The sequence below is a fragment of the Zootoca vivipara genome, chromosome 6 (assembly GCF_963506605.1).
Source record: "Zootoca vivipara chromosome 6, rZooViv1.1, whole genome shotgun sequence".
Lineage (NCBI taxonomy): Eukaryota > Metazoa > Chordata > Lepidosauria > Squamata > Lacertidae > Zootoca > Zootoca vivipara.
This window is the reverse complement of record NC_083281.1, coordinates 31,191,329-31,212,425: the sequence shown is the minus strand read 5'-3', so window position 1 is coordinate 31,212,425 and position 21,097 is coordinate 31,191,329. Positions and strand designations below refer to the sequence as shown.

General features: G+C 44.8%; 1 protein-coding gene across 1 annotated transcript in view; it reads right to left on the bottom strand.

Moving 5' to 3' along the window:
• SDC3 (syndecan 3) overlaps nt 1–21,097 on the bottom strand; it is a 98,398-nt gene that overhangs the window by 13,706 nt on the left and 63,595 nt on the right. Inside the window, exon 2 of the mRNA XM_035118274.2 lies at nt 430–556. Coding sequence (XP_034974165.1) covers nt 430–556 — 127 coding nt within the window. The remainder of the gene's footprint in view (nt 1–429; nt 557–21,097) is intronic.

Sequence of the window (21,097 nt, the reverse complement as noted above, 5' to 3'; positions counted from 1 at the left end):
AGCATGTGTCCTACCACTGAGCTAAAGGTCCTCCCCGTTAATAATTTTATCTGCACTGTGCCTGAGGCTTCCCACCACTGTTTTATTTACAAGCCACCTTAATAGGGTTTTTGGCCTTTAAAAGTAAGCCTATAAACATTTTAAATAAATGAACCAGACATTCAGTAGGATGAAAAGAGTAAATGCATTCAATATTATTTACAATGTTTGCTTCTGGAAGGTTAACCGGCTGTCTGCTTCTGAATTCCAAAAATTTTACATTCAACCTCTGGGCTTTTTTCTCCCCACCACCACCACCAAGACGCCCCACAAATTTTCCGTAATAACTCTGCCACCAGTATAAATGGAGGAGGAAGAGTGATGTCTTCTATCTGGCCACACTCAGCAGGGCGATGTCCCTCTTTTTAAGGGTCTTAAATATGTACTCACATCCTGAGCCAGAGCCTGAGTAGAGTTCCTCGACTTCATCCATTTCTTCGTCCTCAAAGGAGTCATCATCTCCAGAGCCTTCCAGGTCAATGGGCCTCTCATAATTTTCATTCCGCCAGTGCTGGGCCTGGGATCAAACATCAAGAAAAACAGACTTAATACTTTCCAGTGCAGCAATGTGTACATAGAACAAGAGTCAGCATGAGCAGTAATTTTGGAGGCAGTACTTTTGGAGCCCAAGGGCATAGGCAAGCTGTCTTATATTGAGCTAGACCATTGGTCCATCTAGCTAAGCACTGTCTACACAGACTGGCAGTGGCTCTCCATGGTTTCAGACTGGGGCTCACTCCCAGACCTACCTGGAGATGCCAGTGAATAACTCTAGGGAGCTTCTGCATGCAAAGCAGTAGCTCCACCACTTAGCAAGAGAGGAAACATACATGGGAGCTGCCATCATGCCTTACCACAAGGGTGGGAACCTGTTGTCCTTCAGATGCTGTTGGACTCCTGACTTCCATCAGCCCCCTGTCAGTGTGATTAATGGTTAGGGATGGTGGGAACTGGAGTGCTCTAACCTCTAGAGAGCCACAGATCCCACCCCCTGGTCTTGACAGTCAGTTGGTGGTTTACAAATTCCATGTTAGCAGCATACGAAACTTCCCTTGTTCAAGGAGCGTTTTGCAACAAGGAATTTCTTTAGCACGATCTCTGGGTACAGTGCTGTGCCTAAGGTTTCAGATTAAAATGGCAGAGTGGAAGGAAAGGAGGGCCTTTTTCTGCCTCCCCGCTTCCAACCACTCTCTGAAGACTGGAGGAGAGACCTTCTTAAGAATATTAGTGGGGCGGGCAGGTGAAGGACTAGACCATGTGAAAAATGAACATGATCTTTTAGCTGTAGTTCATTCATTTCCAGCTTTGTATTCTTGCTATTTAAAAAAATGAGCCTAGACATTCCGTTGTTGCACCCATTACCTAGGTTTAAGGTGGCATTTAGCTCCTAGAGTTCATATCTCAGTTTTATAACACTGCATTTTAGTATATTACAAAATAGGAGGCAGGTAAAACCACAGAGTTGGTAGAAAGAAGAAAAATACCACAGCAGAAAAACAGTACCTAAGAATGTTGTTGTTATTGTTCATTATTCCATTTATTACTTGCCCTTCATCATCAGAGTCCAGGTCAGTTACAACAATTAAAAATGGTTTAAGCAGAGCCACAGAAATAAGGTAGGGCCTAAAAACACACATCTCAAGCATCAAAAGAAGTGACCCTTCAGTACATCATCATCATAATAATAATTTATTATTTATACCCCGCCCATCTGGCTGGATCTCCCCCGCCACTCTGGGCGGCTTCCAACACACATCAAAATACATTAAAATATCACAGACTAAAAACTTCCCTAAACAGGGCTGCCTTCAGATGTCTTCTAAAAGTCAGATAGTTGTTTATCTCTCTGACCTCTGATGGAAGGGCGTTCCACGGGGCAGGTGCCACTACTGAGAAGGCCCTCTGCCTGGTTCCCTGTAGCTTTGCTTCTCGCAGGAGAACCCTGTTGGATCTAGCCAATGGCCCATCATCTTAAGTCCTACAGTGTGTCCAAGGGCCCAAACAAAGCACTCTGGCTTTCTGCTCCCCATCCTCACCCTGGATCGAGCTTATAGCATGGCCACCAATCTTTCAACAAAAACCACTGCTCGGGTTTTACCGTACAATAGGGGGATAATGCCCTTTTAAACACTGTACTGTAAAATTCAGCCATGTGGCTTCCAGCTGCAGCTTTACTGAGATTGCAGAAGCAGAAGCCTGGGCAGTCCAGCTGTCACCCATTTAGCACAAGGAGCTGTGAGGAAGTGGGAGAGGCCTATGTTTAAGCAGCGAGGTTCCCCTCCCGGGTCCTGTCAGTGTTATTGTCAAATCAGCAGTCAGCCACCTGGATGGCAGCAGCGAGATCCCAACTTCCTCCTCAGAGGAGAGCATGCTCAGCTTATGCCCAGGAAGCAGGGGGTTGGGGGAGAAACCAGCAGAGAGGAGAAACCATGGTGGCGGCTTGTAGACATGCCTTGAAAATGTGTTCTCCTTTTTTTTAATTCCAGAAGGATTTTTATAATTGATTTCTGCTGTTTTAAATTGCAGCTGGTAGAACGGTGCTAAATTTTACAGCTGGAATTTTTCAAACTGTATTTGCATCAAGTGGTGGCTTTGCACTAGTGCAGGGGGAGCAAAACCTCAGGCCAGGGGGCCAAATGAAACCCTCTGGATCTCTCTATCTGCCCCTCGGGACACTTGCCAGGTCACACAGCCTCTCCTGAGGCCACACACCTCGCCAGCCATTGTTCACATGGCCCTTAAGTGCTTCTGCTTGGCTTGAATGGTTCCTTCAGAGAAGGGTAACCAAAATGATCAAGGGGGTGGAGGGACTCCCCTGTGGGGAAAGGTTGCAGCATCTGGGACATTTTAGCCTAGTTAAAAGGTGAGTGATAGAGGACACGGTAGAAGTGTATAAAATTAGGCATGCCATGCAGAAATTGGGGAGAGAAATGCATCTCTCCCTCTCTTAACACTAGAACTCTTGACCATGCAATGAAGGTGAATGTTGAAAGATTCAGGACAGATGAAAGGAAATAGTTCTTCCCTCTGTGCAATTAAACGATGAACATTTACTCCCACTAGAGGCAGTGATGGCCACCAACTTAGATGGCTTGGACAAATTCATGGAGAATAACAGCTATCGGTGGTTATGAGTGGCCACCAAGACCATATAACACCGGTCTTTAAAGACCTACATTGGCTCCCAGTACGTTTCCAAGCACAATTCAAAGTGTTGGTGCTGACCTTTAAAGCCCTAAATAGCCTCGGCCCAGGATACCTGAAAGAGCGTCTCCATCCCCATCGTTCAGCCCAGACACTGAGGTCCAGCTCTGAGGGTCTTCTGGCGGTTCCCTCACTGAGAGAAGTGAGGTTACAGGGAACCAGGCAGAGGGCCTTCTCGGTAGTGGCGCCCGCCCTGTGGAACGCCCTCCCATCAGATGTCAAGGAAATCAATAACTATCTGACTTTTAGAAGACATCTGAAGGCAGCCCTGTTTAGGGAACTTTTTAATGTTTGATGTTTTGTCGTGTTTTTAATCTTCTTTCTTCTTCTTTGGTGATCACTCGTAGCCGAGTAAGATTGTCTTCCATAAACACAATTTTAACAGTGGGTCTGTAAGTGACTGTGGAGGCCAATTCTGGATCCACATGTTCTTCCACAGTGGGGAAATTGGTTCCCAGGCAGGAGTTGATCACGTTATGGATTTGCTAAGCATGCCTTCCTCTTAGCCCATTTTTAATATTATATTGGGAGCAGCCCAGAGTGGCTGGGGAAACAAATTACAGAAGAAGAAGGAGGAGGAGGAGGAGGAGGAGTGTCTGTCTGCACAGTTGGGGGCAATATGCTTCTCAATCCAATTGATGGAAAGGAAAAGGAATGAAAATGGGCAGAGGCAGAATTGTGTGTGTGTGTGTGTGTGAGAGAGAGAGAGAGAGAGAGAGAGAGAGAGAGAGAGAGAGAGAGAGAGAGAGAGAGAGATGGGAAGAGTGTAGGATGGTGTGCAAAGGAGGGAAGAAGTGTGTACATGTGTGTGTAAGAGTGAGGAGGGGATGTAAGAGAGAAAGGAGGGAGAAAGTGAGCATTGTGTGTGAGAGAAGGAAAGAGAGGGCTCTTGACCAATTCAAAATGCATTATTGTCAATCACAAGGACAAGGATAACAAAAGCATAGCTGCCAAGTTATCCCCTTTTTTAAGGGATTTTCCCTTATGCTGAATAGGCTTCCTCGTGAGAAAAGGGAAAACTTGGCAGCTATGAACGAAAGGTGGGATGGAGTGACCTCTTCCAGCTGGAAGGGTGGTTGAGAACAATCAATCAGCTGAAAAGTGAGTAAGTTCCACACACACAAACACAGACAGGGCTAAATTTGATTAGTGTGGAACGAGGCAGTTTTTCAAGAATTCTGCACATAAACGGACCAATGCTTGATAGGCGATAGTCCTTGTGACAGAAAACATGATGGTAACCAGTGCAGACAGAACAGAACTAGCACTGTATGTTCCATAAAGCAGGCTCCAGATACAACTTTTTATCAGGCTGGAAATCTTATTTTGCGTGAATTAAGGCCCCTGAACGTTTTTCAATGGTACCCCACATGTGATGCATTGCAATAGTTCAGCCTAGAAGCGACAAAGGCGAGTGTGACAGCAGACAATTCTGCTTTCTCGAGGATTTCAAACACAATATCAAGTCACATTACAGTGGCACCTTGGTTTTTAGAACAGCTTAGTTTATGAACAACTTGGAAACAGAACACTGCCAAACCCGGAAGTAGGTGTTCCGGTTTGTGAACTTTGCCTTGGAAGCTGAACATGTTCCGCTTCCTGTCAAGTGTGTTCCATTTGTAAATTGAGTCCCTTGCTGCTAATCAGAGGCTGCCTGTTGAGTCTGTCGGCAGTGCAACACAAAGGTGATATTTGGAGCTTTTGTTTTTGCTATTTTTTGCATTTTTGTTTGTGTGGCTTTTTCGTTTTTTTGACTGTGGCTTGTTCTCCGTTTTATGAGACTCACTTGTGACTGTGGCTTGTGACTTCGTTTTTGTGACTTGTTTATGTGACTGTGTGGAACCCAATTCAGCAATTGATTGATTGATTGATTGATTGAGCGACTGCAGAAATGGATAAAAGTCCCCCCCATCCAAACAATGGTTATCATCAGTGCACGTAAGAAAAAAATTAATTTTTATTTTTATCATCTAAAATACTGTCTTATTCATTTTATAGTACAGTACATGGATTATTGCTTTCATTTTATGGATCAATGGCCTCGTTAGATAGTAAAAGAGATTGAATGGGGGAGAGTGTGCAAACAGAAGAGCATCTTTCCAAAGAGATCATGTCCCTATGCAGAAGAAACAGCAAATCAGCAGTATGCATCCCTTAGAACAGCTTTCCTTCACCTGGTGCTCTCCAAGTGTTTTAGACCCCAACTCCCATCAGCCCTAGCCTGCATCACCAATAGTCGGGGTGATGGGAGCTGTAGTCCAGCAAATAAATTGAAGGGGGGCACCATGTTGAGAGTAGGCTGATCTTCTACCACCTAACCACAGTATGCACTTTTTTCATTAATATTCCACCTTACTAAAAAAAAATTAAGCAATTTAATTAGTATAAAGGCATCCATTTTCGGTTTATCATCCCAGCCAGCAAAGACAGGAATTGCTAGATTTGGGATATTGCAGTTGACCTTACATAAACCCTAACAGCATTGTGGGGTGTAGCTTTTTCGCCATTGAAAACAAAGAGAGGAAATGAACCGCTTGAATGTCAACAGACCAGCCCATCGCACTCCTTTCAAACATTCTAACCTAGCCACCCACCAGGAAAGCCAGTGGGATTGGCAGAGACAACAGTTGTGCTAAAATATTCATGGTCTAGAAGCATGTGAACTGGAAGATGTGCTGTTTGCCTGCTCACAGAGAAGGAAAGAAATGATCTGCAGGGAGAGACGGACAGCAGTTTTCAGAGAAGATCTGGAGTCTGTGCAACACACAGCTTCTCCTCTTACCTAGGGTACACAGAGATGAAATTTAGTGACACATGGGGGAGCTTTTCTTCCATGATGAATGGTAGGTATGGGGAGAGGGATTTGGATTGGAACATAGAATTATAGAATCATAGAATTGTAGAGTTGGAAGGAACCCTGATGGTCATCCAGCCCAACCTCTTGCAATGCAGGAAGATCAGCTAAATCAAGGGTCAGCAACCTTTTTCAGCCGTGGGATGGTCCACCGTCCCTCCGACCATGTGGTGGGCCGGACTATATTTTGAAAAAAAATATTAACAAATTCCTATGCCCCACAAATAACCCAGAGATGCATTTTAAATAAAAGCACACATTCTACTCATGTAAAAACACCAGGCAGGCCCCACAAATAACCCAGAGATGCATTTTAAATAAAAGCACACATTCTACCCATGTAAAAACACGCTGATTCCCGGACCGTCTGCGGGCCGGATTGAGAAGGCAATTGGGCTGGATCCGGCCCCTGGGCCTTAGTTTGCCTACCCCTGAGCTAAAGCATCCAGGACAGAGGGCCATCCAACCTCTGCTTCATAAATGCCAAGGAAGCAAAGTCCACCACATCCCCAAGGGAGTCCATTCCACTGTTGAAGAACTCTTACTGTCAGAAAGATTTTCCTGGTGTTTAGTCAGAATCTCCTTTCTTGTAACTTGAATCCATTCGTTCGAGTCCTGCCCTCCAGAACAGAAGAAATCAAGCTTGCTCCATCTTCAACATGACATCCATTTAGATATCTGAAAATGGCTATCATATCTGCTCCCAGTCTCCTCTGATATGCAGGCAATTCTCCCCCTGCTCCACTCAGAGCTGTTTGAGAGTCTAAACTTTGACTCCTGCCCCTGTACTCTTCTGCAAGCTTGAAGTCCAGCTTGGTCTACAGGCTCCATTTGGAACAAGATAAAGAAATCCTTTTAGTCTCAAAAATACATTTCTGGGTGTGAGGTATCTTAACATTTCTCCAGCCGTCTCCCCTTCCTCACCATGAACATTCATAATGTAAGAGCCCTGGTAGATCACATCCAAAGTCCATCTAGCCCACCATTCTGTTCTCACTGTCGCCAACGCAGGAGCCATCTCCTAGGGGCTGTGGGGGCTTCTGCCCCCTCAACAAAATATTTGAGGGAGCCTGGCCCCCACAAAGTTGATGGGCGTTAGGACCCTCGTACCTATGGGACTGCCTCTCCTGGTATGCCTCGTGGAGGACCTTAAGGTCCACAAATAACTCGGAGGGAGATGGAGCTCATCACTGCAAGGATAAGTGTACGGGTGTAGCAAAGCACTGAAAATCCAGACCGGGAGGATATCAATAAGGCCAGGTTTTAAAATACAGATAGATGGACTGAGGAATCCCACCGGGATACCATCCTAATAGTCACTGACATGACAACAGTAACCATAGAAACCATTTCCTCCATCCTAATGCCTGTGCGCTGATCTCCTTCTCAGACTTCAGAGAAAGATGAGGGAGAATGAAAATCATTTTGAAGTCAAGAGATATTCTCGAACACTTTGATGTCTAGCTCCGCTTTTACGTACCAATAGGATGACCTTGGCTATCCCTGCTTAGCTCCTCTAGGTAAGTCAGTTCAAGCTGAGTTGGTTTGATGGAAAGCTTCGCGGGAGGATTGTGCTTTTTTAACTGCAATGGCAGAGTCAAATCAACATTAAAAGGGGGGGGACCTCTAAGTCAGTTAGCCCATATAGCCTAACAATTAGTTTTTGACAGCAAACACATTCAGACACTTTGAGACATTTTAACAGCACAAAGCACTCACAGCGTAGCCTTCGTTTGCAATTCATTCTCGGTTTCTGGCTGACTAAGAAAATAAGGAATCCACAACACCCTTAGCATTCAAATAATTGCCAGGTTACTGGAGCAGCCTTTGCCAATCTAGAGTTGTTTGGAGACCCCCTATCCCCGTCGGAGCAACAATTCCCAGAATTCACTGGGAAGTCAGATCAACTGTTAAACCTCTCTGGGAATTGTAGCCCTGTGAGGGGAATAGGGGTCCCTTCACAAGCGCTCCCTCAACAAACTACAGTTCCCATGAAGACATGATGGTTTAATATTGTATGGCATGATACTGTATTGGTATGATATTGCATTAAATGTATAGTGCAGGTGGGGACAGAATCAATTCAAATCCAAAACAGATTCCAATTGGGATAAATATTGTTGGAAGAGGAACATCTTTAGCAGGCATCAAAAAGGCAACAAGGCACCTATCTGATATGCAGTGGAAAGGAATTCCAAAGGGTAGGTGTCACTACACTAAAAGCCTGATTATGACATTGGGCAGAATAGACCTCCTGATAGATCCTAACTCCATTCACCCATGGTGGTTACAAGAGATGGTCTCCTCCTGGACTGCTGCAATCTCCTTTACCCCACAAGCTGCGCCATAGAAGCAAAGGGCTCTGATCAAATTTGCATGTGATGATGATCTACATGCAGGCTGCATGCTAATTCCTACACAGGCATCTCTTAACATGCAAAGCATGTCTTTTTCTATGGGACCCTGAGCGGTAAGAGCTTAGTGACAGAAGACATGTTTTGCATAAACAAACGCAGCAGTTTAAACCCTAAGTATTTCGTTTTATTAATGGATCTACAACACTTTTTGACCACCCCAATCAACAAAGACGTCTGGACCACCCAGTCAACCAAGTTCCTAATCAGTTCAATTTCCTGCCTAAAACCAAGAACAAGTAACAAAATAACGTTTAAAACCCAGCAGAAATGATCTGTTCCAAGGGCAAAAATGGAAAAGGTTTAGGAGAATTGAAAGGTATTCATCTGAAAGGATTTTAATGTAGGCATCAGTTGAGCTTTGTGGGGGAGGGTATTCTGTCACTACAAAAAAAGGTTCTCTCCTTTGTAACCACCCACCAGTGGACCTCTGATGACGCTCTCAAGGTCCAGCCAGGTATATCTGGGATGATCTTTCACCTAACCTGATTATCTCTCCAGTTGAAAGCTCTGAGACAGCCGGGCTAAGAATGCCGTGTTTGATTCAGTGCTAGTCAGAGCACGGTACTGCTCTAAGACCAATGATCTGGCTCAGTGTAAAGGTAGCTCTTTATTAGAGGAGCGGGACACAGCTTGGCGATGCACCAGCTGATGCTCAATGATGCAAACCAACTGCCGGCTCCCAAACTTATTCTGGATCACTGCAGGGCTGCTACTAAAAATATCAGCACAAATAGATAGGTGTAACATGATAGCGCTCCTCCGCTGAGAACAGGGGAATCTCACACCATCTCAGGATGAACTTAGAATAGAATGAAAATAATTAACATTTGGGCAGCACAGTTGTGCAACTTAGGTCTGAACAGAACAAGCCACAGACAAAAGCCAACGAGAAACGTCACCTCTGCGAGACATGCAAGCAGCAGAGTGCCACTCGATAGCATTGGTGCTGCCTTTTGAACAAGAAAGAGTAAAATATAGGGTCTACCACCACGGTGGGCTACTAGTGGTCCTTCCAGATGTTGTTGGACTCCAACTCCCATCAGGCCCAGCCTGCATGGCCAATGCTCAGGGATGAAAGGAGTTGTCGTCAAGCAATATCTGGGGCCCCTCAAGAGCCCAATGTTGGATACATCATTGGGGTTGTTACAGGAAAACCTAGGTGTGAGGCTACTCAGTCACCCAGCTCATCAGGCAAGGGCCTGCGGTTCACTGCGGATGCAAAGGAAGGAGTCCAGCCACCATCCGGCGCAAACAGCAAAGGTTATTACTGGCCTGTGCAGCAGGTTCAAGTCAAGACTGAACACCGAGAACAGGGTTACAAGAACTTTTAAAACTTCCCGCCTCAATCCCAGGGGAAGAGTCTAGCACAGGGTAGGCAACCTAAGGCCCTTGGGCCGGATGCAGCCCAATCGCCTTCTAAATCCGGCCCGTGGGTAGTCCAGGAATCAGCATTTTTACATGAGTAGAATGTGTCCTTTAATTTAAAAAGGCATCTCTGGGTTATTTGTGGTGCCTGCCTGGTGTTTTTACATGAGTAGAATGTGTGCTTGTATTTAAAATTCATCTCTGGGTTATTTGTGGGGCATAGGAATTCATTCTTTTTTTTTTCTTCAAAATATAGTCCGGCCCCCCACAAGGTCTGAGGGACGGTGGACCGGACCACAGCTGAAAAAGGTTGCTGACCCCTGGTCTAGCATCACATTCTGTGGAACTACCCATATAACTCAACTTGAAGCAGGGTTGAATACCACACACAGAGGCCTCCTTGGGGCAAGGGTTCAAGTCCCTCTGAGAGCAAAACCCATTTAAGGGACAAAGTCAGTGGTAAAACTTCCATGCAAAAGTTCCCTGGTTGAATCATCTAAATCCTGGCAGCTCCAGATAAAGACTGGGAAAGACACTGACTCTGGAAAGCTGCTGCTAATCAGTTCAGACCAAATTTCCCCAACCATATGTTTTAGACTGAAAATCTCCTCATCCTTGACCACTCACTATGCTGGGTGGGGCTCTGGCCCAAAACATCAGCTTGAAGAAGACCAATAAAGATAATATATAGCTGGACCAATGATCTAACTGGGCTTAAAGCAGTTTCCTCTGCTGTTCCTGCGGGGCGGCCATAAGGCAACAGATTCAACAAAAAGAAATGTCTGCTAATCTTAGCATTTTTCGGATGAGGTACTAACTTTCATAGAATCATAGAGTTGGAAGAGACCACCAGGGCCATCCAGTCCAACCCCCTGCCAAGCAGGAAACTACAAGACACCCAGAACCAGCTAATTGGAACAGGACATGCAGATAACTGTGGACTATACAAGCTGTTTGCAGTATTTTCAGGTACAAATCAGCTGGGGGGGGGGGAATGTCCATATGGTAAAAATTAGTCTGTAATGAGTGTGCTTTAGGGGAAAATATATATTTTCTATGGCATGTTGAATTTAAAAAAAAGTTAGGCAAATCCTAAGTTGGTATATAATACAATGGATATAAATAGATAAAATTGGCTTTATAGACTCCCAAATTTATCAGGATTTACACACACACACACACACACACACACACACACACACACACCCTATAAAATGCTGGTCACATGCCTGTTAACACCACATTATTTCCAAACTTGCTCTGTTCTCTCTCCTGGGAGGAGATGTGAAGAAGTCATCCATGAGGAATGACAAATGAGCAACCTGACTGTTGGCACAAATTGCATCAGACCGGCTCTGAGATTTATTCTCGGCTCTGAGGCTGGAATATAAGATTGCCACGAACAATTCATTTCCCCAAGGATCTAGTTCTCTGGGAGTGTTTTAAAATAAAATAAAAATCTCCCTGCCCAACCCTTTACAGTCAAGTCACAGCTTTCAAACACACAGAGATTTGCTACTTAGACTTATTCGTAGAGGAATAGTAGAATTCGTTTTATTTTGAAGGTTTACCTTTACTTTTTTAAATTTATTTCTGGTAAATAACATTATTAGGGCCCAAAGCGTACAAACAACTATGCCCAAACATTATAGCCCCTGAGGATGCACTTGGCTCAGTATTTTGTCTGCTCTGGCAGGAAGTGGGTCTCTAGGGCAGAGGTGAGCAAGGGCCACATTGCCTCATAGGAACTTTCTGAGGGCCATATGCTAGTGATAGGCAGGCAAAAGTGGTTGGAGAAACCTACGGGGACTTTCATCTTTGTACAGTAAATAGGTGTTTCTAATCCAGGCATAGGCAAACTCCGGCCCTCCAGATGTTTGGGACTACAATTCCCATCATCCCTGACCACTGGTCCTGTTAGCTAGGGATCATGGGAGTTGTAGGCCAAAACATCTGGAGGGCCGGAGTTTGCCTATGCCTGTTCTAATCCAACAATATCTGGATGGTCACAGGTTCCCCTTGCCTACGTGAACCCTTTGCTCATCCAGCAGGGCTCATTTTGTGAAAGCTAATGTTCGAAAGTAAACTAGTGAACTGAACACATTAGCAACCCGTTCCATCACTTTCTGGTTGATGTGAAACTTCTGGGCAATGGCAGAAGCGACACAGTGTTGATTATTGCATTCATTACCCACCCATGCATTCATTTCAGATGGAAGTCGGGGAAATCAGCCCTCGCAATCTCAGGCCGCCAATTGCTCTCAAAATTAGCCTATGCCGTGACTGTTAAAGAAAACTTGCAAGGGCAAACGCTTAACTGTGCAGGCATTGAGCTCTGGGATGATGTGTTTGCTCATAGCCGGCAATATGATGCTCTTGGCAGAGTGTGCTCATCTCAGACAATTGGAGTCCTTGTCCAAGAGAAGAGACAGCTTCCGCCACCGTAAGCCACCAACATGGTGGACAAAGGGCTCCTTTGAACCGACAGCACAATGCTGTAGATTTCACCACACTTCAGTGAAACATATCAAAGCGTTCAGACAAAGAAATACTGGGAGATCCATTTCTTCAATGTACGTATGAGTAATACCCAGCACGTTGGAGCGACTCCAATGTTCTAAGCAGAGGCAAAGAATTTACTTTTCCATTAGGACATTTTAAAAAAAACAAAGCATGACTAAAATGGTTGCATTGCTTTACTGTTCCGTATATTTAATTTATTTAACCAAAGGTCCACAAATACACCTGACAGTTCGCCACTGGCGAGTACATCTTTTAACCTGGCGATGACAACATCAGGGAGAAGGTATCAGTCCACATTAGCCAGACTTGAGCAGGGTGTGATGGTGTGAAGGAACTGGATTCTTATGAGGTAAAATGGATATCTTAGGAATGCTGTTATGATATCAACACTGGTATGAAAACAGTTAACATGTGAAGAAGCATTTTGGGGGGGTTGTAGTATTTTACTCCAGGATAAAGCCAGAAAATATTACAGTTCATGTGGGTTTATCCGGTAGTCTTCCAAGAACCACCAGATTAGGCTGTTACAGTTTCAAAAGAGGTCTCTTGGTTAATAACGTGCCAGCTATTGCCAGTTATTTTTAGTTATAGGAGTTGACAGCAAAATCCAGCTTTTTTTATGGGTCAGGAGAATTCAAAAGGGCTTACTAAATGGTGATTCGTCCTTCAGTGAACATTCTATTCAAAATGTACTGGTCCTCAGTTACAGGCCAATGAGGGTTTAGAGTTCCAGGGAGATCCTGATTGGTCAAAGGATTCTAACTGGGATGAATATAAAGGTGAGCACAGGACTGGTTGCTGGTAGTTCTGGGAGGTCAGTTGGGGATAAGGGTCGAAAAGAGAGGGAAGGCAAGCTGAGGAAAGGCAACCAGTCAGGAGGAGGGGGAGTGCCAACAGGCAGTTATCCAGGATAGCTTTGGGCCAGAATGAGAGCAGCTGACATTTGGTCACTGGAAGACTTCAGAGGAGGCAACTGTGATATCTTTGTGGCTGAGTTATGGTCTTCAAGTACATGATCAGAAAGAAGACTTCAGTGGAAAACTGAAGGAAGTCTGCCAAGGGAAGGCAGCAATCTTAAGAAGAACACTCTGGTGTGAGTGACAGCCAAAAAACTCCTAGTGAGGTTCTCCAAGTTCTTGTCAGTTAACTAGGAGATGAGATAAGGGGAATTAGCTTTGTATAAATATGACAACAAGGTTAAGAACTTAAAGAATTCAGGCAGGATATGGCTATCATGATGCCTCCGTTCTACCTCCATGGTTGGAGGTGATCGTGTGCTTTTGAATGCCAGTTGCTGGAAATCACATTCATTGTTTTCTTCTTGTGGGGTTCCCATAAACATCTAGATCAGGGGTCAGCAACCTTTTTCTGCTGTGAGCCGGTCCACTGTCCCTCAGACCATGTGGTGGGCTGGACTATATTTGGGGGGGGGATGAACGAATTCCTATGCCCCACAAATAACCCAGAGATGCATTTTAAATAAAAACACACATTCTACTCGTGTAAAAACACCAGGCAGGCCCCACAAATAACCCAGAGATGCATTTTAAATAAAAGGACACATTCTACTCAGGTAAAAACACGCTGATTCCTAGACCATCCGTGGGCTGGATTTAGAAGGCTATTGGGCCGCATCTGGCCCATGGGCCTTAGGTTGCCTACCCCTGATCTAGATTGCCGATAAGAGAGACGGATGCAGGACTAGATAGGCATTTTGTCTGTTCAAGCAGGGCTCTTTAAGTATATAGTTACCACTCTTGAAGCAACAGCATCAGTTTTTGAAGCCACAGTAAGTGGCTGTCTCATATTTAAAGTAGCAGCGACCTATCAAAGCAATTATCAAAGCAAGTTGATAGGTCAGTAAACCCTTGCTGGACCTAGCAAGGAGGACTCCTGGTCCATTTAGCTTAGTGTTGACAACAACATTAAGTGGCCAACCTTTTTCTGGCCAGAAGACTGAATTCACTCTGGGGACTACCTGCCACCAGTCAATGTGACCGTGGCACACTCTCAGATGCAGGAAACAACAGCAACCCCTCCTCAGGGGGAGAAGTTTAAGCTCCCCACCGCAGTGCTGTGCCAATTTTTGGTTTCTTTTCGCCAACACTGGTAAGATCAGGGAAGTGGAGAAAGAGAAGTTTGATGGGAGGGAGGACCTGATGTTGTCCCCAGGTCAGTGTTAGCCATGTCTGGTCCATAATAGCTGGCAGTTGCCTGACTTCATGCAAGATCCTTTTCCAGGAGATGCTAGGAACTGAACCTGGGTCCAGTAAAGCATGCTCAGCCTCTGAGCTACGGTCCTCCCACAAGCAGCCAGACATGAGTATATGCTTGGAGGTGGCATGCTTCAATTTTCATCCCGCTCTAGATGATCAAGATGGCTCACCACCACCACCCTTAAATCCTCACAGCAACCCTGGGGGGTTGCTGGGTTCGGCTGTGAAAGAGAAAATGACCAGTCCAAGGTTACCCAGTGAGCTTCAGGGCTGAGTGGAGGTTTCCGTGGGGAAATTTAGCCCAGCCAACATATCATTACACCTCACTAGATCTCTAATTCATGCCTGCACAACGCAAAACAATGTTCATTAGAAACAGGCACACCCTGTCCTCCTAAATTAACCTAATCCTTTAAAAAAAAGCTGGCATTTGTTTTATAGTTATTGTATGTGGGGGAACTTATTTATTAAAGCCTAGTATTAAATGGCACATGTAAATTATTGGGCTATATACCCTGGGGTTCCAGAATGAAAGTCAGGAAGAATGGTTTGGTCCTTTGAATATTGTTCATGCGTTTATATTTCCATTGCACCACGGACTGTAACGCTATTTGTTATGCATAATTGATTGCAACAGTATCGGATTAATTTCACAATGGCTGACTAAAGAGCCAAGCTACGCGTTGCATTAAAGGCCTGATCTCATCTGACATTATCTTTCAATGTATGTAGGTGTTTTTACCTCACACAATTAAAGTCACATGAGTTGGGGGGTCACTGGCCAGCCCTAACCAGCCCCCCGGCACATCCCTGAAGCATGCTGTGCTAATGGAGAGCTTCATGGATCCCTGGTTATGCAGGGCTCTAAACTGCACTGGGAGCTTCTGTTTCCAAGACACTGCCTACTGCAGGCATTTGTACTGTACTTTTAACATGGAGGGCTGCAAACAACAGGATGGTAATGTAGAATAATCACAGAGTTATCAAGTTGGAAGGGACCTTGAGGGTTATCTGGTCCGTCCGCCTTCAATGCAGGAATCTTTTGCCCAACATGGGGCTCAAACCCACAATTGTAAGATTAAGAGTCTCGCGTTCTTCCAACTGAGAATGGGGATTAGAGTCAAAGCAACAATGTGTCAGAGGTGCCAGTGCCCCCACCATCAGTCTCCCACCGCATGTGATTTTTATTGCATGTAGAAAAAGAATGCCTAAATATGGCTGGTCTGATTTTTTTAAAACCAACAAACAAACCATGGGTGAGGTTGCATACATGCCTAGTCAGAATCGGGACCATGGAGCATGTGTGCAAGAGTGTTACAACCTCTTCTCTCCAACATGCTCATGGAAGAAGCAAAAACCCAGCTTAATGCTGCTCTTGAGGACCCAGGTGGCGCTGTGGGTTAAACCACAGAGTCTAGGGCTTGCTGATCAGAAGGTTGGCGGTTCAAATCCCTGCAATGGGGTGAGCTCCCGTTGCTCGGTCCCAGCTCCTGCCCACCTAGGAGTTCGAAAGCACATCAAAGTGCAAGTAGATAAATAGGGACCGCTCCGGTGGGAAGGTAAATGGCGTTTCTGTGCACTGCTCTGGTTCGCCAGAAGCAGCTTTGTCATGCTGGCCACATGACCCGGAAGCTGTCTGCGGACAAACGCTGGCTCCCCCGGCCTATAGAGCGAGATGAGCGCCGCAACCCCAGAGTTGGACACGACTGAACCTGATGGTCAGGGGCCCCTTTACCTTTAAAGCTGCTCTTGGGAAGCTCCCACAACAAATCTATTTTTTTAATTTAAAAAATAAAATAAAGCACAGTTCTCACCCTCCCCTTCTGATCTCTATGTTTTTCTTTGTACAGCTTACAGTAATTTAAAAGACTCAAAACTAGAAATCAAAAACAATGTCTTTATAATTGTATCCAATAAGTAAGGTAGATTTATTTTTAAAGCACATTCTTCAGGTAAGACATCTTCCTTTTAAGGCAAAAAAAACCTTGCTGGAATGAAAATGTCTTCACCAGCTGAAAGAGGTCAACTGGATAAGGGGGTTTCTTGAGGAAAGGTGTTCTATAGAATTGGTGCAGCCACCAAGAAGGCCCCGCCTCTAGTTCCAATGAACAGTGGCCTCAGTCACATATGGTACACAGAGCATGGTCTCTCCATTTGACCCTAATAAGATTGATACTTACCTGGGTTCCATAGGAGGAAAGGTGGGGTATAAATGTGGTAATAAAATAAATAAACAAACATTGGACAGGGTGATTCTGTGTCTCCTATGGCTCAGGGGCTATAGGATTGCAGGAGGTATTTTACTACACAGGAACAACCTTATGCAGAGTAAGACCATTTGTGCATCTTCTTCATAGAATCATTGAATTGTGGGGCTAGAAGGGATCACAGCTAAGAAAATGGCCATCCAACCTCTTTTTTAAAAACATCCAATGGAAAGTCTACCACCTTCCGAGGTACTCTGTTCCACTGTCAAACAGCTCTCGGCATCAGAAAGTTCTTCCTGATGTTTAGTTGGAATCCTTATTCTTATAACGTGAAACCACTGGTTCAGGCCCTACCCTCTGGAGCAGCAGAAAACAAGCGTGCTCCATCTTCCATGTGACAGTTCTTCCAATATCACATATTTGGTCTAAACCAGGGTTTTCCAAGCTTGGGTCTCCAGCCGTTTTTGGACTACAGTTCCCATCATCCCTGACCACTGGTCCTACTCACTAAGGATGATGGGAGTTGCAGTCCAGAAACGGCTGGAGACCCAAGTTTGGGAAACCCTGTTCTACACTCAATGGCAGCAGCTTCCCAGCATTTCTGGCAGGATTCTCCCCAGTCCTACCTGCAGATGCTGAAGACTGAACCTGGGATCTTCTGCATGCAAAGCAGATGGTTGAGCCCACAGCCTGCACTCACCCAAGTTGGCATGCAAGCTGTGTTTCATAAAGAGAAGAAATGGAATCATTTCAAGCTGTAATCTGGATGCTTTAAGTGCAATAGCTACTCACATTAAGATGCATACCTAAAACAGAGCAAAATAAAATCTTCCCGGAAGACAACTGTCAATAAATGGAGGTGTTATCAGTCAGTGGGAACTGTCGCCTCATTAAAATGGAAGCATGGGGAAAGTGTGCATTCATGCACACACATGTTTAAAATTGGAACGTTTTCCATTTGACAACAAAGTTGCCATTCTTTTAAACATATGCTGTTTCCCTTCAAAGCACAGTCCATTAGTATTCTCCCAAGGCAAACACAGCCTTTCTGCAATGAGAGAAAATACTGCCAAGAGGAAATCTACAGCTTTTCTCTCTCTCTCTCTCCCACCTCTTCATCTCTTTTTTTCTGCACAGCAAAGAGGTGGCATTTTCAAGACAATAAAAAAGGAGGTCACAGATTTGGGAAAGTTTCCTCCACTAGCTTCATCTCTGGAGCAGGTTGCTTGTGCAAAGGACAAAATTCAGCCTCAACACAAGCTTTGTTAAATGTAACTTGCCCGGCTAGAAATGTTCAGACTAAATAAGTTGAATGAAGGTCTGTGGGTCCATGTGGTGAGCCCAGAATAAGGGGAGGCCATCAGTTATGATTGATGCAATGAGCTCTATGTGGAGCTGTCATTGAAAGCATTTAGAAGCCATAACTGGTGCAAAATTTGGAAGCTAGGATCAATGCATGGCATTTTACCAGCTTCTCCAAAAGAATATCATAGGGGACTTTATCAAAGGCCTTCCTGAAATCAAGATAACTACGTACATCCACAGCATTCCCTTGATTCAAAAAGCTTGTAACTATCAAAAAAGATGAAATTGATTGTATTATATATTATATTATATTAATTATATTATATTATATTATATTATATTATATTATATTATATTATATTATATTATATTATATTATATTATATTATGGCTACAGCTCAGTGGTAGAACATCTGCTTTGCACACATAAGGTCCCAGTTTCAATTCCTGGCATCTCCAGGTAAGGCTGGGGAAAAACCTCCATGAAAACCTGGAGAGCTGCTGCCAGCCAGTATAGACTTTTCTGAGCTAGATGGACCAGTGGTATGACCCCCTATGTCAGCTTCCTATTCCTCCCTTGGCTCCTGGAACTTCCACACCACCTCTCAGCTTCTGGCACTGCCATGGACTCCTGGATGTGCCATCTAACTTCCTATGATTCCCCTCCATAACTGGAGGTATACATGCATTTTTAGCACAGGAAGACAATTGTTTGTCCGCCATCCAAGTCTCCACTAGGGTATGAGTAGGCAAACTAAGGCCCGGGGGCCAGATCCGTCCCAATTGCCTTCTAAATCCGGCCCGCGGACGGTGCGGGAGTCAGCATGTTTTTACATGAGAAGAATGTGCCCTTTTATTTAAAATGCATCTCTGGGTTATTTGTGGGGCCTGCCTGGTGTTTTTACATGAGTAGAATGTGTGCTTTTATTAAAAATGTGTCTCTGGAATTCCTTCCAGTAGCACCTTAGAGACCAACTAAGTTTGTCAACTAAGTTGGTCTCTAAGGTGCTACTGGAAGGAATTTTTTTATTTTGTTTCGACTACGTCAGACCAACACGGCTACCTACCTGTAACTAGATCTCTGGAATTCGTTCATGTTTTTTTCTTCCAAAATATAGTCCGGCCCCCCACAAGGTCTGAGGGACAGTGGACCGGCCCCCTACTGAAAAAGTGTGCTGACTCCTGCACTAGGCATAAGAACTTAAGAGGAGCCAAGGAAGGGGAAACCCAACACCAAAAAAACGTTAGGGCAGAGATTTGCATACAGGAATGCACACATCCAGATGCAAATTGCTCTTCATTTAAATAGCTGGCAAGGCTATGAGTTGGTGACCTCTGTGCTTGCTCAGTCTGCTCCCCAGGTGCTATGGTAGTTGTTGGTGGGCAACTTCAAGGTCCCTGCTGCTCTCCCTTCCTTATGATGCTTCATCTTTAAACTGGACTCAGATCACACAGCCCTTCATTAAGCCGGACAGCCCTTCCCATGGAGAGCAACATCAAATAGAGGACTGCCCCCTGAGAGCCCTTCAAACAGTCGATTGCATAGAAGGATGCATGACTGTTCTATGGAGGGGGAAAACACTGACTTCCTCCATGCCAGTGGTTCCCAACAGGTGGTCCGGGGACCCCCAGGGTTCCGCGAGCTATGCCAGAGGGGTCCGCAAGATGCTATTAGAATAAAAAATATATTAAATATATTTCGTATGATAACAGATTTTTTGTTTTGGCCGCTTCCTGCATGAGCAGAGTCTAGCGCAAAACTAGAATTAGATAGAGGCAGTAGTTCTGCTGTATGCCGTTAGGTGGCGCTTTACAGACACTACTGTTTTGCAAAGAGGCAGCGCGCGCATTCTACTAATGCTCACCTCCCCAAGATGCTTTGCGCGCGTCGGCTTCATTTGTGCGCTACTGCACAGGTACCCTGTCTTCTCCATTCCCCTCCCTCCTCCCTGGCGCGTGCTGCCTCTTTGCAAAACAGTAGTGTTTGTAAACAAAGCAAGCATTTTCTTCCATGTGTTTCATGAAAAACAAATATAGGAATCGGCTCGACATGCGGTCGGATTTCAGAGTGAAAGTTTCGAGTTTGGAACCTAATATTTCAGAAATAATGGACTCAAAGGACAGATTTAACTCATCTCATTAAGAACTGAAAATTAAAACTAACTGTATACTGATGGAGTACTCTGTTGTAACTGTAAAAAACGTATAAATATAAAATATAAAAAGACTCTTAATTTGGCTCTCACTTTTTAATTTTAGGATTAGGAATTAATGGGGGTCCTTGTCACAATAGCGGCTCGATGAGGGGTCCTCGAGAAAATTTTGTTGGGAACCCCTGCTCCATGCCATGCATAAATGTATAAACCCACTCCCTTCACACCCGTTCTTAGTCGTCGTCCCCAAATTATAAACACCTAGATACTTTAGGTATCCTCGCCCCCTCATTCATTTAGCTTGTCCTTTTTTGCACCTTTCCTATTATTCAGTGGACCAACCAGAACTGTACACACCAGTTGAGCTATGCCAGCTATGCTAGTGGGCAAGAGCCTGGCACAATCAAAGGCATCCTTCCAGAAAGAATTTGGAATTACTCAATGGCAGGCAAAGCTCCAACTTCCATGGCGCCTATGACCCGTTCATCTCCGCAGACTAACACTCCTCAAACATCTCTCTCCCAAGTGCTTCATGTTCAGAGAAATCTGGGAAATGAGAGCGGAGGCGACGCCACCATGAGAACAGGGCACAGCTACAGGGAACTGTCCCTTCTCTCTGGTGGGCCTTGCAGGACAGATCTTGTACATGAAAGAAAGGGGAAACTGGCAAGACCCCACTTGATTTATTCTGCATGGAAACATAGGGGTCATTGTGCTCCGCTGGGATAGGACACGCTAAAGAACACTAAACCATCTATTACCCTGTTTCTTGTGTCCCAATTCCTTCCTATTTATTTCTTTTTTTAAGGGGGGG